We start from the raw sequence: 27180 nt of genomic DNA, 5'->3' as shown, positions 1-27180 counted from the left end.
AGAAAGAAAGAAAGAAAGAAAGAAAGAAAGAAAGAAAGAAAGAAAGAGAGAGAGAAAGAAAGAAAAGAAAGGGAAAAGAAAAAAGAAAAGAAAAGAGAAAAGAAAAGAAAAAGTCAAGTCCACATATGGGAACATGTACCAGAAGACCCAACCTAGGAACTGGAACTGCCCCCCGAGAAACAGCATTTAAGCTAAGGCCTAAAGGTTGAGTAGGAGTTGCTCAGGCAGGGAGCCTGTCCATCATTACTGAGTACTTCCTACGTGTCCTGCTACCGTATCAGGCATTGGGGTTAGAGAGATGAATTATCAAGTGTCTTTCCGCAAAGAACTCACAGTCTATTGGGGGTAAATAGGCTTCTATCTTATCCACTGCTGGAAATGATGGGGTCTCTTCATCACCATGTAACAGATTAAATAGTCATTTAAAAAATGTTCTGGGGGCGCCTGGGTGGCACAGCGGTTAAGCGTCCGCCTTCGGCTCAGGGCGTGATCCTGGCGTTATGGGATCGAGCCCCACATCAGGCTCCTCCACTATGAGCCTGCTTCTTCCTCTCCCACTCCCCCTGCTTGTGTTCCCTCTCTTGCTGGCTGTCTCTATCTCTGTCGAATAAATAAATAAAATCTTTAAAAAAAATAAAAATANTGATACTCAGAAAAATTCAACCAAAAATCTTCCTAATTGCAACATGTTCTAAGTGCAGAGAATTTCTCCAATAATTTTAAAAAACAGATGACACTGAGAAACTGTCCAATTCTGTGGAGAGCCGGGGGCTTCCCGAAGACAACGGTGTGTTGTATGTGGATACGCAAGCCCCAGAAGGAAACTTGCAACAGGCACAGGACAACCCAAGCATCTCAGAGAAAGTTTAAATGAAGGACTGAATAAAGAGGAGTGAGGCTGGATGTTAAACCTTGGTGAGCTGTAAAACACTCTTTTGTGGTCAATAACGTTAATGATCATAATAATGTAAATAAGAACATTGGTAAGGATAACCAAGCACACAGGCAAATCTCTATGTGGACTTAACACATTCAATTCTTTGGGTAAAAACTATCATTGTCCCCATTTTATGGATGAGAAAACTAGGGATTAGAGAAGAGAAGACAAGAAATGTCTGGGGGGTTGAGTGGGACAAGTGGCTGGATTCACTGAACAAGGGCCTTGGACTTTAATGGCCATAAAAGGATAAGAGACAAGGTCCTAGGCCTGTGTGAAAAGAGATGATAGATAGAAGATGATTGATAGATGATAGATAGATAGATAGATGATAGATAGATAGATAGATAGATAGATAGATAGATAGATAGATAGGAGTCCACCCACTGGGACAGGAAGACCACAAAGATATCTAACAACACCTCCTGGGCTTTGAGTGAGGAAAAACACTTTGGCTGTGTGGAGAATGTGTATTCATGGCTCTTCCATCACAAGAGTTTGGGGCTCTAATATACATGAACTAAGCTGTCCAAGAAGCTCCAAAGTGAGAATTTAATATAAGAAATTATCCTAAGCAAGTGGTATCTCCTAGGGCACCTGGTAGGAACAAGTGAAAGGGCGTACCCTTAACCTGACCTGTTCCCGAATCCTAGAAATAAAGCCTTTCTGAAAATTAGTCCACAAGCCAATTTACAACACAAAAGGAAAAAGATCCAGCATGAATCAAAGTCAACAGTCATAGTACATGATAGGAAAGGTCGCCAAGGCCTTCAACTAATAGAACAACCAGATGAAGACTATAAAATAAATGTTTAAATTAATTGAAGACGTAAGGGAAGGAATAAAAACATAAGAAAAAAATCAAGACACTAGCAACAAAGACCATTCATATGGGGGAAAAAAAACCTCTAGAAAATAAAAATAAAATCATTGAAAAGGAAATCTTGTTCAATTGGCTATTAGCAGATAAGCACACCTTGAAAGACTTAGTAAGTTAAAAGACAAAGCTGCAAAAACATAACATAAGAGATAAAGAGAAGAAGGGGCGGCGCCTGGGTGGTGCAGTCGTTAAGCGTCTGCCTTCGGCTCAGCGCGTGATCCCAGCGTTCGGATAGAGCCCCACATCAGGCTTCTCTGCTGGGAGCCTGCTTCTTCCTCTCCCATTCCCCCTGCTTGTGTTCCCTCTCTCACTGGCTGTCTCTGTCAAATAAATAAATAAAATCTTTAAAAAAAAAAAAGAGAGAGAAGAAAATATCTAAGAGGCCAGTAGGTAAAGAAAAATGAATGAGAAAATCCAACCTATATCTGGTAAGAGTTCCAGAAAGAGTGAATAAAGAAGATAAAGGAGACACTACTTTTTTAAAAGATTTATTTATTTATTTATTTATTTGAGAGAGAGAAAGAGAGAGCAGGTATGCATGCAGGGGGGAGGGGCAGAGGGGGAAGGAGAGAGAAACTCAAGCAGACTCCAAGCTACACGGGCCTCGACCTCAGACACTTAACCGACGGCACCACTCAGGTACCCCAATAAAAAGGAGACGTTATTCAAAGACAAATTCAGATTCAGAATCAGGAAACAGCAAATCCTAAGCACAGTCAGCAAAGCTAAGTTCATACCAAATGCACTGTGCTGAAACTCCAGGACACCAAAGACAAGGCAGAGCTCTAGCAACCAAACAGAAGCACAGGCAGGATACGCCTGAAGAGGAGCAGGAATCACAAGACTAACAGCAGACCTCTCACTGGCATTGCTCGAAGCTAACACAAGGGCCTTCCAGCTTGAAAGTACCAAGAGAAAATCGAATTTCAACAGAATCATTTATGAGTATGACCAAAATAAAAATATGTTCAGATAAGCAAAAGAGAGTATTAGCCTCTGAAAAATTGATCACTGAAATAACTATGAAAGGATGCACTTTCAAAAGGGGATGGAACCTAGAAGTAAGGAATTGGGGAGACGAAGAAATAGAAAACAAAAGAACTGGCAGTGCCTGACTGGCTCTGTCAGTGGAGCATGACGCTTGATCTCGGGGACTTGAGCTCAAGCACCACGTGGGATGTAGAGCTTCCTTTAAAAAATTAAAAAGCAAAGAAAACAAAAGAACTGGTATACATCTTGGTAAATCCGAATAAATATTCATGGACTCTATAAAATCATGATACTGGCTGATGCTGGCAGGACCATAGTGGGAATTTGGAATTAAAGCATCCAGGTCCTTGTGTTGTTAAGAAAAAGCATACGGATCAACTGTAGATTGGTTTAGACTTGATGTCCGCTTTACGTGTTCCATTTTTTAGAAAATCCATCAGACAGAGAGTGAGAATTACACTGAGTGGTGGGAGTCGTGCAGAAAATAANAGGTCCTTGTGTTGTTAAGAATAAGCATACGGATCAACTGTAGATTGGTTTAGACTTGATGTCCGCTTTACGTGTTCCATTTTTTAGAAAATCCATTAGACAGAGAGTGAGAATTACACTGAGTGGTGGGAGTCGTGCAGAAAATAACTAAATAAGCCAGGAAAAGGAGAATAGGAGTAATGAGGAGAGAGAAGTAACTGGTGGAGGGCAAAAAGAGGGAATAAAGAAAACTCAATCCAACAGAAAGCAGGAACAGAACTTTTTTAAGCATTAAAATAATCAGGGTAAATAATAGAAAGTAAGTAGGTGGAAATAAACCTAAAATTATCAATAAATACAAGTAGACTAGACATACCAATCAAAAGACAAATACATCTGATTGGATGTTTTTTAAATTACAAGATACTCACCTAAAATATAAAGACAACAAAAGTTTAAAAGTATAGAGAGCTTATGCACAGAAACCCCAGGTAGAGTTATATTAGTATCAGACAATTTTGTAAGTAAAAGCATTAAGGATTGAAGAAGATTCTCACATAATATTAAGGGCACAATTCACGAGGAAGAAATAACAGTTGCAACCTTGTACTCACCTTATGAACATAATATAAAATGTACTTAAAGCAAAAAAAAAAAAATGACAGAACTACAAGGAAAAATAGATAAATCTTCAAATTTTTTCTCAGTGATTATGCAAAGAAAATTAGGAAAGATACAGATCTGGACAACATAATTAACAAGGTTGACCTGATGAACATCCGAGAGACCCCTGAAGCTTGACAGTACATAACCCTTTCAAGTAAGCAGGCCAGTTACAAAAACTGACCACCTTCATTGGTCCCAAAGCAAGTTTCAACAAATTCCAAAGAATCAGTAGAATACAGATCACAATGCAAAAAAATGAGAGATCCGTAACTAAAAGGTAACTTAACTGCATATATATTTGGGAATTTAAAGTTGTACTTTTAATTACCATAAGAGGAATAGCAGATATTTTTTAAGACTTACTCTCAAAGGAGAAATAATTCTGAAAACGGAAAATATTTAGAACTAAATGAAAATGAAAAATACTGTATTTCAAACCCTGTGGGGAGGAATTCAAGAAATCATTTAAAGGACATTTTATAGCTGTAAATGGATCTCATAGAAAGTAGATTTAACATTAATGAGCTGAGCATCAGTGTTAAGAAGGTAGAAAAAGAACAGAATAAATCCAAAGCCTAGAGAGGGAAAGAAGTAATAAAATTAGAGCAGTCAGTGAAATACAAAACAAGCTTACAACAAAATCTCCTTCTTTTTAAAGAAAACAATGCGATAATATTCAAAAAGGCAAGGTAACGCACTGGTAGAAAGTGCGAGCTCTGGAGGTGTCTGGTTTGCATCCCCACTCTGCCACTTCCCAGTTGCATGGCCTTGGGACGTGACTTGTGGTTGCATGGGTGGAGTCACAGCCTAAAGCCTGGACTACCCGCCAGACCCCAGTGCCCTTGCACTGATTGGTTATCCTCACAACAGGACTTCCAAGTTGTATACTCTGATGGGAGAAGCTTCCTCCCATAAAGAAACTGGGTATTACTGCCCCCATTGAACAGATGGAAAAAACTGAAGTTTGGAGAATTTATGTAAGTCTCCCTCAAGTCATGTAATATAAGGCACTGGAGCTGATTCAAGACCAGATCTTTCTGACTCCAAAGTCTGCCCTCCTAACCACTATGCTCATCTATAAGAGAAAAGGACTATCCCTATGGCCCATTCAGCATAGCCACGCGCAGGAAAGCTACTTCCTTTATATACCCAACCCCAGGGACAATGTCTTTTTAAGGTAAAATGTAAAACAGAAGGGGTAAATGCATAGAAGTTCCTTGCTCAGGCATAGACGTTCCTGTTCTTACTAACGGCAACCCAGCAGTCAAGATCATGGGCTTTGGAGTTAGAAATAATAAGAATACTTGCTAATATTTATTAAACGCTATGTGCCAAGCATAACACTAAGCTCTTTGCATCTTCACAACCTCCCTTCCCCCAGGTTCTGTGATTGTCCCATAACAAAGATTAAGAACCTCGAGCGCAGAGAAGTTAACCTCACGCAGCTATAAATTGGCAGAGGCAGGATTCCGACCCTGTCCCCCTAACACGGAGCTTACATTCGTATCCACACTGCACTCCTGGAACCCAACTTCCTCATCCACGGATCAGGGGTGACAATGCCCACCCCACCCCCAAACTGTGAAGAGGACCTGAGGCAAGTAAGGGGAACCACCAGCACGGTATCCGGTGTGACAGCAGTAATGGTGGTGACAGCCTATACTCAAGGCACAGGCCTAAAAGAATGTTACCATTCCTGATTGCTCCAGAAAAACTGAATGCATAAAAGCCACAAAAAGTAGTCTCTCCTTCTAGTTCATCTCACAAATCTTCAAGAGGACAGATCATCTGTGCTCTATGTGAAAGCTTATTTTCAAAATCAAAATCATAGTATTTCCCATTATATAAACACATAAAGAAAAGTATTTAAAAGAACCTGACAAATAAAACTGTGGGGGGGGGGGAAGGCTCACATCACCCAATGCAGTAAGTCTAGCCTTCAACTTAATTTTCCAGAATTCTTGAAATATCACTGATGGCAGCATAAAAGACCAATTAATCATGTTGTTTGTTCTCTGTGTGTGAGTCACTGTTGCCATCTACAGTTAAACACGGGGCATGCAATGGGGCCAGACAGCTAATTCTACAAGCTGGTGATGCTCAAAAAACACGCTTGCTCAGTGAGTCCAGAAAAGGAAGATGCTACCTGCAGGAGCAGCTCTTTCTCAACCACCTCTTCCGTCTTGCCGATGAGACGCTTCTGCAGGGTGTGAATCTTCTGTATCAGCTCAAAGGTACTGGGGTCACTGGCCTGTTCACAGGGAACAAAATAAAGCAGCTGAGATATCATCAGTTCAAAGCACCGAAGTCTCTTTGTAAAATAATTATTGTCTTACTAAAATGTATTGCAAACCTGCAGACCCCATACAGAGAGAATTAAACCCCCCCCCCAAAAAAAAGCATAACAGATTGCAATGACCACCAAAAAAGACTGAAGTTTGGCTAATCTCTTGTCTACTGGCTCTAGTTGGCCAATAAATGGAAAACGAAGATGTTTATTCCACCAGGGGGAACAGGGATAATACTAATAATAACAATAATGATAGCAACTATGCATTATACTTGATTCTTTGCCACCATCCCGACACCATGCTAAGTGCTTTTCATACAATATCAAATTTTAGGCACACAGCAGTCCTAAGAGACAGTCTTCCCCTTTTACGGAGAAGGCAACTAAGGCTCAGACGATTAAGTCGTCCACCCACACTGGTAAGGGTCGGAGCTGGATTCAAGCCCAGAATCCCTGGCTCTGAGGCCTGCGGTTCTTCATTACTATGCTCTGAGGCTTTTCCTCCTATGCCCTCTGTTTCCGAATGAATGAGACAGGCTTCCCTAATTTATTCAAACTCAGGATTCTCCTTTGGTAATTGCCAACAAGAAGATTCATTATAGCCTATGATGGGGAAGGTTCCTAGGATACGGACTTCTGCTAATAATTGGCAGCAAAACACGACCATGGCATTTAGCTCTCAGATGGGGTTATCAATCCGTAAAGCTTTGAGGCACCTTCAGGAACTCTGTGTACAATTCAAACAAACGCTACGGTTATAAATTGATAATCTGTCCTCTCAACTTTGAGCCAAAGTTCTGCTTTCAACTGTACTGACATTTTGAATTAATCTAGCAGCTAAATATTTTCATCCGCTTCCCCAATATTTTCTAATTTTTAAATAGAAATTGACACAGAATTGGAAACTTTAAAGATCTGCTTGAAAACACATGGAATAAACTATTATGACAGTAAACGAATTTTAAGTCTTCAGCTCTACTTCCCCAGACACATCCATATTATTGTTAGTTTAGTAAGTGACACCACTCTTGGCATTTAAAGAGAAATAAATGAGGGTCGAAACTGGGGAGAGAAAACACTTCACCGACTTTGACTTTGCTTAAGAAACACTAAGCAGTGCCAACCAATATTCATATACAGGGACTAGATCTGACATACATTCATCTGGCAAGACTGGACATTCTTAAAATTCAGGCCTCGTGTTTACATAACAATTTATAATGCATTATCCTTAATGCTTTCTTCATTAAAAAGGAAAAATAGAAATGAAAACCAAAAGCTGACTTGGCTGACGGTTCCTTCTTATGTCATATATTTTATCCTCCCCAAACCCTAATTGTTGGTGTAGTCAAAGCCCCTCCTGGCACCCACATGTCTGGCTATAACTCAGACAGATGACCTTCTTTTCCTTGAATAAGCAGAGCTTGTCTTTAACTGTTATCTGCAGGGCTGATGGTAATGTCTATCAGGAAGTCATAAAATAAAATATGAGGTTTGTTATCCATCACCTACCAGTGAGACGTTGGCTGTGTCCCAGATCCTAAGAGAAGGGGTTTGGCTACACAATGCTAGTTCTTTGGGGGGAAAAAAAAAGCTAGCTGACAAGAGCCTTGTTTGCTTTGGCAAAGAATGCAAAGACCAGCTGAAAGTAGGTATAGATGCCAGTGGCTGAAGGCAATCAACAATCTGAGACAGGCAGCCTCAGGATAACTGGTTGACCAGAAACTACCTACCAGGAAAAATGTCAATTGATGAGGCCAGTTCGAAGCTCACCCTGGGTCTTCTTTAAACAGAAGGGATTTTGTCCAAGACTTTTTAAACAAAACCCAAGTAAACCATCCGGTTTTGAAACAACCCAATTTACATTTGATCCAGACTTACATTCTAGGTGACAATTTGCATAGCATTAAATACAACTGAACTTCTTCCTGTGCTTTAGGTAGGAGATCGTGCGGGGTAGGAGGAGAGATCTGGGGAGGAGAGGAAGGCTCTGCCAGCTGTACCTCAAGCTTCCTCCATCTGTGCACATTCATGGGGTTCTCCAGTTCCTCCTCGAGGGCGCGACATCGTGTCCTCTCCTTCAAGAATTCTCGTTGCATGTGGAAAAGCTCCTGCCTGAATAAGACAAACTTTCTTTTACTAAGAAATTCTCCACCCATTTGAAAATCATGTCTTTGTGTGGCTACAGACCCACTACATCTTACATAAAAAGTTGGCATTAGGGAGACTTCTGTGAACACAGACCAGCCTCCAATCCGGGCCAGACCCGGATGTTACCAAGCCTTTTGCAGAGCGCAAACTTCAGCGTTAGCTTTAATGAAAGTACCAGAGCTTCCGAATCATGGTTCTGAATACCCAAAGAGTTTATAAGTATACGGAAAGAATAGGGAGGAAGCGAATTATAAGAATTTCAATACACTCTTCAATGCTTCTAAATATCTCTATATAAAGAACAATCTATCTTTTATGTTCTACCACAAAAGATGGCACCTATAGGACACTGAGGCTTTGGTGATAACCTGACACCAATTAGGGCAGTGCTGTTCCCCCTGACTGTGCATTGGAATCACCCGGGGAGCTGCGCAGCCCACCTTTGCCTGCACCCAATCCCCACAGGAATTCCGCCTTAATTGGTTAAGCACGTTACTTGGCTTTCGTGGATTGCAAAGTCCTCCTGGTAATTCTAATGTGCAGCCAAGATTGAGAAAGACCGAGTTAGGAGTGATATTTTATTTGATGTTCCACAGCTAACCACACAGGTGGCTGCAAAAGTTCTGAAGACCTAGCTCGGGCTCAAAGCTTCTGCTCCAGTCTGCCGGAATCTCTGGTTAATCGGCCCTGCACCACAGCCATTCACAGGACCCCGGAAGCTGGCTGCCACCCTACGGAACAAGGTGCTTTGTTGGGGGGCAGAGAAGAGGCAAACACTCACGTTGACATGGGCAATAAGGATATTATTATCTGTCTTCGTCTGCTGTGGGTGTGCAGATTACTAACACCAAACCATCTCTTTTACTTAATTGCTTCATTTAAACCAATAATACAACTTCCCCTCATTAGCAAGACAAACCATTAGAATTAACTGCATGATGTTCACTCAACAGGGAGCTCAGCACAAGCTGCTTAGAATTAAAAGCATATTTTTAACACTTCGATTTTCTAGAGTGTCGGCAGAAGAGGAGAGCGGGAGGGAGCGTTAGCTACTGTTATTGACAGCTTATTTTGTTCTAGACTCTGTGCTAGGCACATTGCGTTTGTTTTCATGTTTAACTACAAGTCTAAAGCTCAGAGAAGTGAAGTGATTTGCCCAAGGTCACACAGCTTGTGGGTGGCAAGGCTGAGAATGAAATTCATGCCAGCTTGCCTCTAATTTCTTTAGTAAGTTGTCTTCCCATTGAAGAGAAAAATAAAATCTATTATCCACAAACCAGCAATACTGACTAGGAATAGGTAAAATTTGGTCCTTTGTGTATATAATAAAAATAACTCATGGCTGGCAAGTTTAGTGATGATCTTTGAGATCATTCAAAAACTACTTAGAATGAATCTATTTGTCTTTGAAATGTCAGTGGTGGTATCTCTAGATAGTAAAGTTATGAGTGATTTTTTTAATCCCTTCTTTATATTTTTTCTGCATTTCCCACATTTTCTACAGTGAGTTTGTACTATTTTCATCATCTGAAATATGAGCGACTCTAAAAAAAATAAAAAGTATTGATCCAGCCTTGATAGTGGCAACTTCTCTTGCTATTCCTGAATATATTCACTGCATCTAAATATCAAAACTATCTTCTAATCCAATTCATTTAAGAAGCAGATGCAGACCGTGTCCTTTTCCCAAGGTGGTCAAGGACACTGTTCCTCTACAAGTCCATGAGGAATAAGGACAGCTACAGAGACAACACCAGGCCTCTTATTTGGTTTTCTGCAATTGCCTGTATAAAACATGGTGATGTTTTCCCAAAGGGGAAGTAGATCTTGTATAATGCAAGATTTAAAGCCAGAAGAAGGCCCACTAAGCTAAAGTGAAAGCTGCAGAAGATAAATCAAGAGTGAGATATAAAATTTGGCTGCCTTCTAAGGAAACAGAGTTTTCAAATAGTGATAAAATTAAATTTTTTCCCTTCTTTTCATTCTGTATATAATTCCAAGAAAAAGATGTGCAAATGTTACCAGGATTAAATTTAAATATTGCTGCTTGATAACACTGCATGCTGCCGTCTTAAAGAAATTCTAAAAAGCTCATTGGGGGAAATGATTTTCTGGATTGTAACTAGGTTGTTGTGATTTGTCTTGAAATTTCTTTTTTAAAAGCCAGAATACGTTTCTAAAAAATCTTTTTGCACTCACTTATATTCCCTTGAGAGGAAACTAGTTCACTTTTTTGGTGACATAGAATGGGCATAATGTAGATTCTGAATTATGGAAAAGTTGTTCTCATTATTTGCTCATAATTCCATCATATAAAAAATTAATTTATATAACTTAATAAAGACCTTCCACGATTAACAAGCAATGAACATAAGGTCATTTCAGGAGCTCCCCCCAGACCGCAGTGCCTTCACCTCTGAAGGGTCTCTTATTACCTGAGTTCATCAACATTAGCCACACTCCTGGCAAGAATCCCCTTTTCTCTGCGAAGTTTTTTAATCTCAAGTTTGAGAATTCTCATGTCCTCCACCCTCTGGTTGTACTGGCTCTCGCCTTTATTCAGCACGGACTGCTGGATCTTGATCTTCTCATAGAGCAAAGCCAACTCGTCATTGCGCCGGACAAGCTGAGACCCGAGGATATCTCTCTCACTGGTGACCTAGAAAGATAGGGAAAGGCATGGCCATCAGGGAAACAAAAAGTCTCATTTTCGTTATGGCAGCCTCTTTCATCCCATCAAAGATCTCTCAAATGTCCATGTGTGCTAGGCGTCCAGTGGGCAGGGCACTGGAAAGATATGCTAGACAGTCAACACAGCTCCTCCCATGTGTTTGCAGTCCCATGGGAAAGAGAAAAGTGCAACAAATCATCCATCATAATCATCATCATCATCATCATCATCATCCTGTATTTCTTGGCCTGTGGGTGTTTTTTTGTTTGTTTTCCCAACCCATTATTTTATAAATGTTAACATTTGAATGACTTTATGGTGGGTTAGCTCTTGCCAGTTTCCACCACTCCTGTCTTACACTGGCCAATTTCTCTTTTTTTCAACCTGCTAAATCTCTGAAAGCATTTAAGTTTCTAACCCCCTAATTATGCATTTGAGTTTCTAACTCCAGAATTATGTAATTGTTCATTGCAATTACGTGTGAGCAATTATATTGTACTAGAATGTAAGCTCCCAGAGAACAGGGGTCTTATTTTCCTATTGGCCAGGGTATCCCCAAGGGCCTAGAGGATAGTAAGGGCTCGTAAATATGACTTGAACAATGAAAGACTATTTCATAAGTAATCAACAGAAGATGGGCTTCTACGGCCGTTCTTCCTATAGATTGAATGCAAGAGCTAAGAGAAAAATGAGGATTCATGAAAAGTTGAATCAAACAGCGGTGTCTGCTGATGAGGTCTGCAGGTCTGGTGAGGAGATGTTCCTACCTGGTCCAATTCCTTCTTCTGTCTCAGCCTCTCCCCATCTGCCTCAGCGATGATTCGCAGGAGTTTTCTCTCTTCCACTTCCTGCTTTTCAATAAAGTGTTTGGTCTCCAGAGCTTGCTGTCTTAGCTTCTGCAGCTCGGCCTAACAAAGAATGAAAGACACCGAGAGATCTCGCTCTGTGGCAGTACAGACTGGACTGCAGGGCCCAGATTCAGACACACAGTTGTTCTTCTTAGACTTCACTCTAATGTTTCGCTTAATGTGGTTTGATCATTCTCACAAGCAAAACAAGCTACGCGCACACACACGCACACACACACACACACACACATGCACGCACACACAGGCCTGTAAAGAAACAGCAATGCACATTATAGTGATCATGTTTATTCTAGGAGTTGTGCCCTTGAGGGATTTCCATCATTTTTCTATATACATGCAGCAGAGGCTTCACTGGTATTCAGCAGCTCTTCTCTTACCAGCTAAACAAGGTGAGAATTCACAAAGAATAGTGCAGAGGAGGATGTAGGGGTGAGGACAGAGGGGAGGGCCTTTGTATGCACTAGCTCCTGTGATGGTCCTAACACCACCAGCACATCAAACTACAGAGATAAAGCCTGTTGCAAGCAAAAATTAAATTAACAAAGATAACAAACAAGTGTCTATCTTATAAAATGTCTTGATGGAACAGAAGAGATGTCATGGTATAGAAAGATATATAGAACCTATTCCTCAGATGCTTCCAATCTAGATGAGAAGATAAGATATACAAGTAATTATGTGAATATTAACAAGTCCAGGCAGTGATTTTTCAATATATTTATTAGCACACAGACAGGGAATTGATGTTACAGGAGGTCAGAGGACTATGGTTGTCAGGGAGGTTTCCTAGGAGAGCTCAGATCTTGAGGCTCTTGAGGTTACACGGAATTTGTAAGAGTGATGGGGAGAGGGTGCCACAGACTGGTCAGTTTCAGAAGGAAAATACCTCTCGTCAAAGGACACATTCACTCCAATTCCACAAGTATGTTTGTGACCTACAGTATCTCAGGCATGATAGCAGGCATTTTGCATAGCTACTCTCATCCTCATTTACAAATACAATGTGTAGGAGACAAAGAAAAGCAAATTCACTTGCCCAAGGTCACACAGCTAGTAAGTAGCAGAGTGTAGATTCCAACCCAGATCTTTTGATTCCAAAGCCTGTGCCCTGGCTGCTATCACCAGCCAATCGTTCCAGGTGAAATACAAGAGTAAGACTTGAAAGATTCATCATGCACGAGAAATGACAAATATAACATATCGCAGTGTGGAAATGCTATCCACTGTGGGGAAAAGGACATGGGAGTACCCAGGGATGAGATTCTACCTCCTGTCTGCCTAGGGATTAGAGGGAAGAACCAGTGAGAGCCTTGGCAACTGACAGATATTTCCTAAGAGAAAGGCTTGGTTGGGGGAAGGCATTAAACAGACAAGCATGCAAACTGTAAAGTACCTGGTGTGTTTACCACACAGCCAAGCAGCCAGTGTGGCTGGATTATTAGAGTGTTGGGTAGGGAATAGCAGGAGGCAAAACCGAGGAGACTGGGAAGGGTTTTGTGTGCCACAGACTGTACAGAGTATGCAATGAGGAGCCACAGAGGTATTCACATTAAAGGAAAGAAGAGTGCATCTTTGAGAGGTCCCATGCCCAAGCGGAAAGGACAGGTTTTTACCACGGACCAGGTCAACACCAAAAGAAACAAATGAGAGGAGAGCTCTGATTTCGCCCATGGCTGGAAACACAAGGGAGATGACAAGATGACATGAAGGCTCCAATTTTTCAATAGCTTGCAGGTTGGCAAATGACAGTAAAAAAAATAATACATTTTTTTCCTTCAAGGAAGTATTGGGACACCCCCACCCACCCAAAAAGTAGACCGGGATGATAGAAAACCTCATATTTACAAGTGCCTGTGACCCAACCCAACTCAAGTTGGGCTGGACTCATGGAGACCAAGAGCCATTAATTCCATAGCTCAAGCGTGTCCAAACAGAAGATACTGCATACCTAGTAACAGACGTGTAATGTCACAGACTAAATACATCCGGCTCCTGTGAAACCAAAGGGTTCTTTAATGACATTTGGTGTGTTCACTCATGAAATTCGTTTTGGTTTGGGGATAAGCAAAAGGAAAGGCTTATTGAGAAAAGATCTGGTCTAGTATTTACCACTTTGGGGGATTGCCTGTTGGGAAAGAGAGCAAAGAACCAGCCTTTCTCCTTCTATCATCAGTTAAGGTGACAGTGAAGACAGCCATAAAATACCTGTGTGGCTCATGTTTTCATTAATAAAACTTTCATTTTCCCAGATGTGCAACATTCACTTCCCTGTTCCTAAGTGCCAAGAGCTGATCAGAATCCATCAGCAGAACAAAATAAAACCTCTGTTATATTAAAATGCAATCAACAGCGTGTAAAAGTATCTGTCTGAAATGTAAAACCATTCACGCGTTTGGCATTGCTCTGTGTGTGTGTGTTTCATAATATATCAAAATTCTGAGTGGTCTCCTTATGTCATAAATTTATGAGCTGTAAACAAGATGTGGCATTAGACTATGGCAGCAAATGTTAACATCAACAAAATACCTCGAGTCTAATGCATTTAGCAGCTATAAATCTGAGCTGTCTCACCCAGGAGAGACGGTAACTGCTGTGCGCCTGAAAGCCTATCAGGCAATGTTCTAGGTGGGAGCTGAGGTGTCCTCATCTCTCAAAGTGTTACCGGTGGTATGAAGTTGTAATACACCCACAGGACACACTCTTTAGTCACTGCCTCCACAATGAGTTTTGCGATAGGTGTTTACAGAATATATATCATCCGATGTGGCAGTGGGTATATATCCTATCTCAAGAACCGTACGCACAGGTGTTTCACCCATGCGTACATGATCCCAACATTCACTGGGTGTCACAGAAACCATCTGTTTACATCTAGGACAAATAGGACCACCTCAAGTTTTCCAGCCCTGAGAATAATTGGGCTTTCGCTCTCTCTCTGTGGCAGCTCCCGTCCAGGTCATCCCAGTAAAAGGATAAGGTGCCCTGAAGCCAGTCACTAATGTGATGCTGGGCTCTAGACAGAGAGAATCCGCTACTGAATTATTCACCAGGAATCAAAGTGCTGTCACAATGATGTGGGATGATTTGGAGGTGATGAGGCAGAATCAGGGGCTTGTTAGGACACTCCAAATGAGACGGCTCCGTCAGCGCTGATGAAACAAGACTGGGACAGAATGGGCAGATGAACGCACATGCAGTAATATCTGAGGGGACTTTTGACATTCTGTCATAACCATAATGTGCTGACGGTGTCTAGAATATTGAGGAGTCAGTAGGGCCTGGTAGCAACTAAGAAAGGAAAAGAAACATGGAAGGAGCAAGACATTTCTTTTGAGGGAGTTGAATGAGAATGAAAATAATCTATTATTGACAACTGTTTGTCATCTTGGAGAAGTAGTAAATTGGGATGCCCTGTCAAAAGGTGTCCCACGGTCTACCACACAGGAGGGGACTTGCCCTTCCAGGAGGGCTTATGTGCCCACAGAGCTTTGTAGAACGCAAAAATAATAAGCTAAATGTCTCTTGGAGCAAGGTTACTAGAAAATCTGCCCTTCCCTCCAGGGTTTGCAAACTTCAGATGCATGAAATCCAGAGACCTGTATGAATCATGATTCAAATGTGAGGCTAAAAAAGTCAAGAGGCTGAAACTCAACATTTGAGCTGTCATATTTTTCTAAAGAATGTCAAACAGGCTTCGTGATAGGCCAGAATTATCAAGTCGAAGCACCATTGCAAGTCACCCTTGGATAACCTCAAAATATAAATCAAGAAGGCGTCCTTTTTTCTGTTCCTCATTCTTACCTCAATGGGAAATCCTGTGGGGAAAAGTCATCCTGGTTTCACAGGAAGTCCAAAGCAATCATCTTTCTAACACCGATGGCCCCAAGCTCTCCAGACCTACCTTTCCCCACTTAGAACAGACTGTCTAGAGCAGAAGCACTTTATACTCATCTCCCATGTTCACCCGCTGCCAGCTCTGCTGGTCCAGGACCAAAAACCAGAGCCCTGGGGCGCCTGGGTGGCTCAGTCATTAAGCATCTGCCTTCAGCTCAGGGCGTGATCCCGGCGTTATGGGATTGAGCCCCACATCAGGCTCCTCTGCTGGAAGCCTGCTTCTTCCTCTCCCACTCCCCCTGTTTGTGTTCCCTCTCTCGCTGGCTGTCTCTCTGTCAAATAAATAAATAAACAAACAAACAAACAAACAAACCAGAGCCCTATTGTCTTTTATTTTCTCTTATTTTGATGCTTCTTTGGAGCTCTATATGCATGATGATGGAGGGCATAATTGAAAGAAATATTAACCAAAGTCAAACTCTAGGGAACTAGGAATAGTTGATCTTTTGCCTAGGACATTGCTTTTTCTAAAGCAGAATTTTGTAGAAGGCAGTTAATTCCACCTTGGACCCCATTATGGGGTAATAATCTTTTGAAAAGAACATTAGTCAGGAAGTAAGAGATGAGGATTGATGTCATCCTATAAAAAGAAAGAGATGATGTACCAAATAGCGTTACACTGAAGCCTTGCTAACATGGGTCCATGAGGCCCAGGGGTCAAGCAATGTTTATAATAAGATTCTTCGGATTCATTCAATGATAAATAAACACATCCCACTACAGGCTCCGAAGTAGACAAGCTACCATCTACAAAATTATTCTTTTGAACAAGGAAAACAGGGGCAAAGATGCAGGACATTTTCTAATTTAAAAAAATATATTTATATTTCTTTATATGGATATGAATTTTAATGTACAATTTTTTATTCCTTTTTATCATAAGCTAGAATGGGGAAATGAAAGTCTCAGGTAAATATCAATTATCATGTCCTTTCTATAAAGGCACTTTTGTTATATTTTAATTTTTCTCAAACCAAATATGCCTTGATTTCATATAGTTGTTTTATTTCCATGAAGACCTATCATTAAGTTGACAAAACCTATTATGAAATTGAGAGTGCATATTTCAATCCAGGGCATCTTCGAATCAAGGAAATTTGACATTAAAGCTGTCCAACACCAGCTACACATTTTCAAGTTAGGAACTATCTTTGAAACCTAATTATGTGCAGAAACCAAGACACCCTGTCTCTCATTTGCTATAGAGAGTTCCTCCAAGTGGCTAGGAAACATCCAGGAGTGTTCTGCATACACATTTTCAAAATGGAAGTGATACTTTCATACTCTTGGTTCCTTTTTAATTCCTTGGTCAAATAGATTAAAAGGGAAATCCATTGGACTGGATAGGAAAAGAAAAATATTAGGTTTAGTGAATGTGTATAAGAAAATGTATTTGTTCGAGGATTTGAAATGGTATAATTATTTGGTATTATTCTTGGAAAAAGTCTTTATATTATATTAGTAGACATATACTGTTCCAAGTTAGTAGATTTAAAAGGATATGTCATAGTAATATATAAAGCGACTGTGGCAAGCCTGCCAGCCCCAGGACTTCCTGGGCACTGCCGACCTGCTCGGTTCTCTCCTGCTGACGTGATGCTAGCAGTTGGTGAACTAGGCTCTTACACACCTCGCCTGGCCTCCTCCCCCCTTCTACCTGGGAGCAATGCCCATAAGGAAGCCTGACCTGGCTCCTCGGTTGTTCCCCTTGTCCCTTGTTCCTTCAGCGAGCATGGAGCCTGCCTCAAGGGGGCAAACAGACAGACTACTGCTCCATCACTTCTGTTCTAAGTTCTGTACCTTCAGAGTTTCCTTCTCCTTTTCTATCCGCTGCTGTTCCAGATGTAGCTTTGCAAGTGCTGACTCTTTGGCAGAGATTTCTTCTTTCAGCTGGTCTACCTGATGGGTCATAATCTTTAACTTTCTCTTCATTTCCGTTATTTCATCCTAATAAAATGAAAGGAGAAACGTCTGAAAGGGAATTAAATAGACATCACCATCTGCATAGAAGTTCAATACATATTCAAGAGCTTTTAAGGGAGGTTCTCTCAAAACAATGGGCTCCTGAGCGATAACCACTGGGCTATTCCCTTGTGTCTTGTGCCCATCAACCTCCAAGTGCTTTATAGCTTTAACTCTCAAAATATTCTCATGAGATATACACAAAGTATGCATGGTGACTATGCCACACACACCACACAACATACACACACACACCACACATACAAAACACACAACACATACATGCAACAAACACACAACACATGCAACACATGTGACGTGCACAGCATACCTACAACACATGTGATGCAACAGATACAACACAGCACACACCGCACATGTACAACATACACAACATATACCTCAACACATAAGATACAACGCATACACAACACGCAACCTACATACAACACACAAACACATGCAACAAATACACACAACACGCATACAACACACATACACAACACACATACAAAAAACACACACACACAACACCACATGCTTTATTCCTCATTTTACAAGGGAGGAATTGGCCCCACAACAAACATTATAACTAAAAGGTCACAAAGCAAAGATCTGCAATTAAATGACCGGAGTGTGCTGCTCCCCCTGAGTCATGGTAGCTATCAGCAGTTTTAAAAATTAGAAACAGGAGAATGGAGATTCTACATAATAATTAAAAGCAGGACCATGATCTTCACATCCCATCAAGTTGTGTCATTTCCACTTCAAACACCCTGATAGGTCAGCACAAACCGATCTTCTCTTTCAGGTGAATTCCAAGAGACTTCTCGTTTGCCCTGTTCTAAATTCTGCCATTAGGAAAACAGAAACTGCTTTAAACCCAGAAGAGGGAGGAGTCCAAACATAAAGACAAATATATTCCTTACCTGAGCCTCAACCAGATTTTTGCTATAGAGATTCCTGTCTGACCTCACAGCTTCGTACAGGTTTTGTTGCTGTTTTAATTTATTCTCTGATTCAACTATTTTTTTGCTGTAGTCAATAATCTGCATTTCACGGATTTTTAAGTCTTTCATGTTCACGAGGACCTGGAGAAGAAGAAGTATAGGACATGTTTGAAGAGCCAATCTGTGGTTAACAGAGATTTTGATCTAAGGGTAGCTGGTAGAAATGCTCACAATCAGAAAATCTGACTGGTTATAATCACTGCGGCACAACACAGAAATTCAGCCCCACTGATTAGGGGCAAACATACATTTTATCAACGCTAGAGTTTTGCTCAAGCATGAAGGCTTAGCACAGCTATTTTGTGATCACAAAAGGGAAAAAAATAATAAATTCTTTCAATTCTGAAAACCTCTCCTGAACACCCCCCCCACCAAAAGAGAAAAGAGAAAGAAAAGGCACAAGTTTAAACAGATCTTCACATGGAGTACTAAGAAAGATAAGAAGTAACTTAGCTGTTTGGCCACACTCACAGCTTTGGAAATTTAACCACGAGAAAGAAAAGTGGCCTTTGGACATCAATAGTAATCATAACGCGGTCTTGCCAATGTCAAACTCGCTCCATCAGGGAAACTCAAAGGACTTCATAAAAATGCATTCTATTGTGCACAAAACACTTCTAGGCAAGATGAGATGTGAGAATAACTGCCTGTTTTTTGCAAGTATGAAAAACCCAGGCACAGAATTCCACGGTGAGCCAATACTTCTCAACAAGCAATCCATACCGCGGAAATTACATAATCATGACTCTCAGCTGCAGTGTCCACAGAAATTGATTTTTTAAGGACAAACTTCTTGGAAAATTCCTGAAGAAGAAAAACTTTTGCAAGGAAGACTGATTGAATCAATGGAATTATGGTCTGGACAAAAGCTAGAACGCACAAGGAGAAAAATGCTTCAGAGTTTTACTGCATGGCGGGGGAGTTCTCTTAATTAACAGTTACGGCTGAAGGAGCTAAACAGAGCCACATGATCGAGACAGAAGGCCGGGCATGCCCTTGCAGTAATATGGCCAGGGAAGGTTCCTGTGAAGAAGAGGCATTGTATCTAGAACTGAAAATATCTAGGTCAAAAAGTACTTAGACCTTTGCCCTGCTCATACTCATTGCAACTCAAGTGTGGGCTACGTGTGAACAGCGTGTTCCCAAATCACTGCATTACAGAATTCTTTTCTCCACCTGTAGAATTAGTATGCCAGAAAATACGCTCCAAGAAGCCCTAAAGTTTTCCCATCGGAGGTAATGATGGCTAGTGTTTAATCCATTTATCCTTCATATCTTTAAATAAATACCTTTCAACATTTTCTCAGACACACTTAAGGAGGGATGGGATTAAATGTTAGTAAATGCCCTTTCGGCGTGTATCATTTTGTGCCATATTCTTCTTACTGGGTCTATTGATTTGATATACTTACTAATAAATGTTTCCCTTTACAAGTATTTTAATTTTATTTCTTTATACACAGTGCCATGTGCCATAATTTTAAATAAATGCTTCAGTGTGAAATATTTTTCTTTCTTTCACTGATTTATTTGGACCTTCCTTCTCTCTTCTACCCATATCAACAACTCACTGACACATAAAGCAGCCAGGTTAACAATTCGGTATGTGTTCATCCACATTTGCCTTTGAATTCTACATATTCTATTCAGGTCTTCTAGCATAATAACAGCTGATACTTCTTAGACATGTTCTATGTACCAGGCACTTTGTATGTATTAGCTCACTTACTCTTCACAAAAACCCTACAAGATGTGTGTTATTATCACCCTAAGTTTACAAAAAAGGAAATTTCGGTCAAAGAAAGTAATATCGTCCACAGCTACTCAGCTAGGAAATATACAAACACGGGGATTTGTTTGTCTTCCTTTGTCTTGCTTTTTAGGTTTTGTTTTTATTTTTTAGCAAAATGTGATCTTATATATGTTTGTATGCACCTTGCTTTTTAATCACTCAATAGTACTTTGGGGTCATGTGGAGTAGCCCTAACTCACTCTGTTTAGAGGTGGCTTAACACTCCAGTGCGGCTGAGCCATCAGAGACTCAGCGTTTCCCCTCTGATGGGCATTAGCTTGGTTTCCACTTCTTCACCACTCTGAACCCTGCTGCACTAAGCATTGTGGTACATGGGTCCTTATGCACTTGTGCTTTCACTTCTGTTGGGATGGATTCCCAGGAGCGGAATATCGGGCTCAAAAGACATATATATTTTCAACTTTAATAGGTATTGCTAGATTGCTTTCCAAAATTCTGTAATACTTTACGTTTCCATAGTGCCAGCAATAGTTTTCTTAATAGAAAACTACCCTTGCGGTTTCAGGATAAACCCTCTTTGGTCATACTGGATGATTTTTTTAATGTACTGTTGAATTTGGTTTGCTAGAATTTCATTTAGGATTCTGCATACATATTCACAAGTGATCGAAGTCTATTACTTTCTTTTCCATTCTGTTTTAATATCAAGGTTTCTGCTAGTGTCGTAAAGGGAAGAGAGTACCTTTCTGTTCACCCATTCGTTCACTTACCAATTTATTCATTCGCTCAATACACACGTACTGAGGACTTACCTATGGCAGGCCCTGTAAAAGCATTAGTGATGTAAAGACAATAAGGTTCACCTCTAGGGAGTGACTCCACCACAAAATGGGTAATCAAGGAATAAGGAGAACCAAGAAACAGACATGTATTGGGTGTTGTGAGGGAATCAAACACTGCAAGGCAGATGGATAGTTTCTTTGAGAATGGTCCTACACGAACTACCTAAACAGTAAATATTTGGGATTTACACAATTTGTGGGAACTGCCTCTTCCTTTTTATGCCTCCGCCATCCCAATCAAGGACTCGTGTCGGACCCCAAGCTCTCCCCCAGGCCTGGAGTCTTTACTCATTATCCCTGCAGAAGGCATGGGTTCCATATAACAGGGCAGCAATGCCAATCGTGTTACCTCAACGAATGCAAAGTGCATGAGCAGCACTTCTTCTGAAGTGACGTAGCCTGAGAATTATTTGATTCTTAAAAGTTTGAAGAAACTCGGGTCTCCAGCTACTGGGCTCTCTGTGAGCGCTGGAGCTAGCTCTCCCTCAACTTCAGTGGCTTCCATACTCCTGCTCTTCCTACGTTTACTACTTCTCTACCAGTTAAATCTGAATATCTGTACATATTCTCGAAGGAATTACCTATTTCAGCCAATTTTTAAAATTTATGCCACGAGATTTGACAAAGTATTTTTACATGCTTTTACTGTTTTATTGTTACTGAGATCACCCACTTTGTGTGGAAAGAGAGTGGCCCAAAGTAAGAATAAATACAGACTGTGGGAATGGTTTGGATGGTTGGTTGAGGGCCTACAAGGAACAAAATTAGAAAATCTGAGACAACGAGGTCTGGAGAAAAGGTATGTGCATATATCTGAAATGAAAAGAAACCCCTTTCCTTTTCCCGTCATTTCTTTGATCCGTATCTGTAGAATCCTTAAAAATGAGGGGCGCCTGGGTAGCGCAGTCGTTAGGCGTCTGCCTTCAGCTCAGGGCGTGATCCCAGCGTTCTAGGATCGAGCCCCACATCAGGCTCCTCCACTATGAGCCTGCTTCTTCCTCTCTCACTTCCCCTGCTTATGTTCCCTCTCTCGCTGGCTGTCTCTATCTCTGTCAAATAAATAAATAAAAATCTTAAAAAAAAAAAAAAGAAGAAGAAGAAGAAGAAGAATGCTCCAGAGAAAGGATGCAGCCAAGGGCATTTCTTTTGGGGGCGTCCAACTAGCAGGGTCCGTCTTTCTGCACACAACAGTGCAGGAAACCACAGTGCACTTGCTTCTGGATTCTTGAAGCTGGGAGTAATAAGAACTCATCATGATATCAAGAAGATCAAAGATATTTTAGTTAAATGACAATGAAAAAAAATATTGAAACTAAGGGAAAAGACAATTTACAAAGTAATTTAGTTCTAAGTGTCGGAACTCAATTTGTTTCAGTGGAAATCATTCAAACCAATGTCAAATCCTGAAAATTTATAAAATGTGTGGGTGTTAAGTAGGAGCAAAACCTTTACTCAGCAGAATGGTCCCTGTTGAAAATGGCATATCAGAGAATGTGAGATGCCAGCTGTGGGGCTGGAGCTTAATTAATTTTAGATAACTTTAGATACCTCCAACCAACTCATGAGAGAAATCACACCCAAATATGAAAGGCTTTGTTACAGCCAGAGACTTGGAGATCCCAGCCTTTGGAAGCTCACTTCAGACTAGCCCAGAAAATGCTTACAGTGCACTCTGAGGGCACAGTCCCAGTTTATAACCTACTACCTTTTCTTTTTCTGTTAAAACAACCTGCCAATAGAAGTAAGAGTGAGATAAAAATCAATAATGCATGCTGGAAATCTGCAGCATAGTCAAAACATCACATAGACTAAGGCAGGATAAGAAAGTAGGTCACTGAATTTGGAGCCCTTTAACTTACATTTGATGAAATATCAGTATAATAAACTCCTCCAATAAGATTTTCTGACTCAGTGTCAATGGTTTGAATGCTGACAATGCCTTTACCTTCATAATGAAACTGAAAAACTCACTCTCTGGAAAAAAAACAAACAAACGAAAAAAAAACAAAAAACAAAAAAACCTATGTGGCCAGGCACGTGAGATTTTAAGTCTTCTCTATTTTTCTTGCTTTCTTATTTTATTCTCTACCTTGAATTTAGAGAGGCATATCTATGTTTCTGGGGGGTTTTTTAAGATTTTTTTTTAAGGAAGCTTTCCACCCCACATGGAGTTTAAACTCACGACCCCAAGATCAAGAGTCACACGCTCTCCTGACTGAGCCAGCCAGGCACCTCTTCTATGTTTCTGTTCTTAATAACTCATTATGTTAGGGGCGCATGCGTGGCTCAGACAGTTAAGCATCTGCCTTCGGCTCAGGTCATGATCCCAGGGTCCTGGAATCAAGCCCTGCATCATAGGGCTCCTTGCTCCGTGGGGAGCCTCCATCTCCTTCTCCCTCTCCTTCTGCCTGCTGCTCCCCCTGCTTGTGCGATCACTCTCACTCTCTCTCTGTCAAATAAATAAATAAAATCTTTAGAAAAAATAAATAACATATTACATTATATTATAAAATGAAGGATATAATCATATCTACCTCAGAGGGCAGTTATGAGGATTTAAGTGGGAAGATACATACATTCGCACCATCATATAAGTACCAAGCAGATCATAATTTAATCATTTAATAAATAATAGATTATCATAATAGGTTAATGTTCTGTCATGTTGTATAATATAGTACTTAACAAATCCATTTGATTTTTCTATGGATCAAATTCTGTTTTGCAGGAAAATAGTAATCCCTAAGACACTAATTTTATACCAACACAAAAAGCTTATAATTTGTCTATGAAAGATGCTCTGTATAACCAAAGAAACGGAGTTTCATTTCATTATGAAGAACCTATTCAATCAACAATATTTCTTTGATCAACTTTTGCTTTCCTCACTTACTTGTAAGCCCTTGAAAGCACATTATTATTCATTTCTTGGAACGTTTGTCGAGAAGAGTTTTGCTTGACACTGTTATAAGCAAATAAGCAGAGAGCTAAGGAACATGGAGGTACGGATTCAATTGTGAAAGAATGCTTTTTGGTGTATAAAATGTCTGGAAGGGCACTGGCCACAAGTTTAATATTTAGAATGAGAAAGGAGGGGATCTAAAATGAGCCAAGTGCACAATGTGCAACATGTGCCACAGATTTAATGATTAACCAGGAATGGTTTTACCCAGAATTTACAAAATGTCAGTAAATGTAGTGGATCCCAACTCATAATGCCATTCCTGGTGCCTCTCAATTTAACTAAAGGGTGAAAGTTAGAGTGCAGCAGAGGAGAAAGCATGAGGATAAAAAGCCCTGAATCACTGTACTAGATTATCTTAGGGTTCTGCAAATATTTACTCCCTCTCTCTGCCCCTACCACCTCCATGGTAAGAGTCTTCCCCTTGCTGTTGGGCGTGGACACGTGACTTGCCACGGCCAACGGAAAGTCAGAGGAGAGAGCCATGACATACGCTTGTGTCGTTGGGTTTGTCCTTTGCTTTCCTTTCTTTCTCCATGAGAACGCCGTGCATCCTGGAGGAGCAGAAACACGTAGAGCAAAACCAGACCCAACTCACAGCCTCCAGCCAAGTGCAGGCAAGCCTAGACCACCTGAGTCCCACTCAATTGCAGACGTGGAACAAGTGAGTGCTGGGGGGCCTGGGTGGCTCAAGTCGTGATCTTGGGGTTCTGGGATCGAGCCCTGGAGTCTCTTCCTCCCTTTTTCTCTCCCTTTGCCCCTTCTCACCATTTGTGCTCTCTTGCACTTTCTCTCTCTCATATAAATAAATAAAATCTCTAAAAGAAAGAAAGAAAAAGAAAGAAAGAAAGAAAGAAAGAAAGAAAGAAAGAAAGAAAGAAAGAAAGAGAAAGAAAGAAAGAAGTGCTTATTTCTGCATGCCCATGAGATTTGGTGGTTGTGTATTATGCAGCCTTAGTATGGCAAGTGTTGACTGAGACAAGCACATGAGAAAAGGTTTAGGATTCTAAGCCATCCAATTCTGGCACAGAGAAGGATCTTCTTCCTCGTTTGCAAATGCCAAGTTAAATTAATAAAATGTAATGTAGGGCTTTCAGTATCTAAGATTTCACCTTTCTTTCTCTAAACAGAAAGAACCAGAAGGCAAATGTTGACACTGTTTTTGCAGCTCAGAAAGCAGAAGAGACCATGCCGCGAGTCACTCACAGCTAAAATTGCTGAGGATAATTCAGATAAGATCGTCCATTATGTCAACATGTTTCAAATGAATTTAAAATGGGGGAAGACCCATAATGATAAATATATTAGTGAAGAAGAATTTAATATAAATACCTAAAAGAAAGTCTTTGAGTGGTTAATTCAGATCTCTAATTACACTTTCCATTCATTCTTTCAAAAAATATTTGGACCTATTTAGGAAATAGGTATTATGAAGAGCTCAAAGTTGAATAACAATCCTTCTTCTACGCACAGAGATAAAACTAGGGCAAACCATATAAGTAATTTTGCATTCTGTTTTTATCAGATTCCTATTGTGAACACGTCCCCCATTTTAAAAAATATTTTTCAAACACGTAGTTTTAATGGTACTTAATATTGTATCAGATAAGCGTAGCACAATTTATTTTACAGAATATGCTTTTATAAAACTCTTTGCATTTCTTATTTTTCCACAGATTGAGTTCTTATAAAAGAAATTGCTGGGTTAAAACTTGGAACAATGTACACTCACTCTAGAAGCTGATGAAAATATCAGTTTCGTGACATTACCCCAGTCCCTGATATCAGTCGTTAATTCCCTAGAAATAGAATGCATGAAAGGGAATGTTCTGTTTGTGGGAATGAGGTGTGTGTGTGTGTGTGTGTGTGTGTGTGTGTGTGTGTGTGTAGCAGAAAAGAAAGAAAGAAATAGGGGAGGGGCATATTTCTTATACTATTTCTTATATGTATTAAGGACATGCAGGTCCTTAATAAGAAGTCCAGGGCTGCCTGGATGGCTCAGTCGGTTAAGCATTGGACTCTTGATTTCAGCTCAGGTCATGATCTCAGGGTCGTGAGATCAAGCTGTGAGTCAGGTTCTGCAGAGTCTGAGATTCTCTCTTTCCCTCTCCTTCTGCCCCTCCCCCTGCTCTCTCTCTCTCTCTCCCTAAAATAAATAAATAAAATCTTTAAAAAAGAAAAAAAAGGGTGCCAGGGTGGCTCAGTCAGTTAAGCATCTGCCTTTGGTTCAGATCGTGATCCCAGGGTCCTGGGATCCAGGTCCACATGGGCTCTCTGTTCAGCAGGGAGCCTGCTTCTCCTTCTCCCTGTACCTGCTGCTCCCCCTGGTTGTGCTTGCTCTCTCCCTCTGTCAAATGAATAAATAAAATCTTAAAAAAAAAAAAGAGAAAGAAAGAAAGAAAGAAAGAAAGAAAGAAAGAAAGAAAGAAAGAAAGAAAGAAAGAAAGAAAAAGAAGAAGTCCTCAGATGACCCAAGTTGCTATAGCAACTGATCTATGCTGTCAGGGGTTAAGCAAGAAATAGAAAAATTGCAGAGGATAAAGAATTTGTTACGAACTTGTGCTTAAATATGACTGGATTAAGAAGCTGTGGTCCATATATACAATGGAATATTACTCAGCTATCAGAAAGAACGAGTTCTCAACAATTTGCTGCAACATGGACGGCACTGGAGGAGATAATGCTAAGTGAAATAAGTCAAGCAGAGAAAGACAATTATCATATGATTTCTCTCATCTATGGAACATAAGAACTAGGAGGATCGGTAGGGGAAGAAAGGGATAAAGAAAAGGGGGGTAATCAGAAGGGGGAATGAAACATGAGAGACTATGGACT

The 27180-nt window shown here is 40.5% G+C and overlaps 1 protein-coding gene across 1 annotated transcript in view; it reads right to left on the bottom strand.

Annotated features, from left to right (window-relative positions):
• CFAP58 (cilia and flagella associated protein 58) overlaps positions 1–27180 on the bottom strand; it is a 111685-nt gene that overhangs the window by 50570 nt on the left and 33935 nt on the right. The window contains exons 10-15 of the mRNA XM_034663243.1: positions 18708–18869; positions 17617–17763; positions 11821–11961; positions 10818–11041; positions 8235–8346; positions 6088–6192 (exon numbers count right to left, since the gene is read on the bottom strand). Of these exons, the coding sequence (XP_034519134.1) occupies positions 6088–6192; positions 8235–8346; positions 10818–11041; positions 11821–11961; positions 17617–17763; positions 18708–18869 (891 nt within the window). The remainder of the gene's footprint in view (positions 1–6087; positions 6193–8234; positions 8347–10817; positions 11042–11820; positions 11962–17616; positions 17764–18707; positions 18870–27180) is intronic.

The sequence above is a fragment of the Ailuropoda melanoleuca genome, chromosome 6 (assembly GCF_002007445.2).
Source record: "Ailuropoda melanoleuca isolate Jingjing chromosome 6, ASM200744v2, whole genome shotgun sequence".
Taxonomy (NCBI): Eukaryota; Metazoa; Chordata; class Mammalia; order Carnivora; family Ursidae; genus Ailuropoda; species Ailuropoda melanoleuca.
This window is presented reverse-complemented; position numbering and strand designations above follow the sequence as displayed.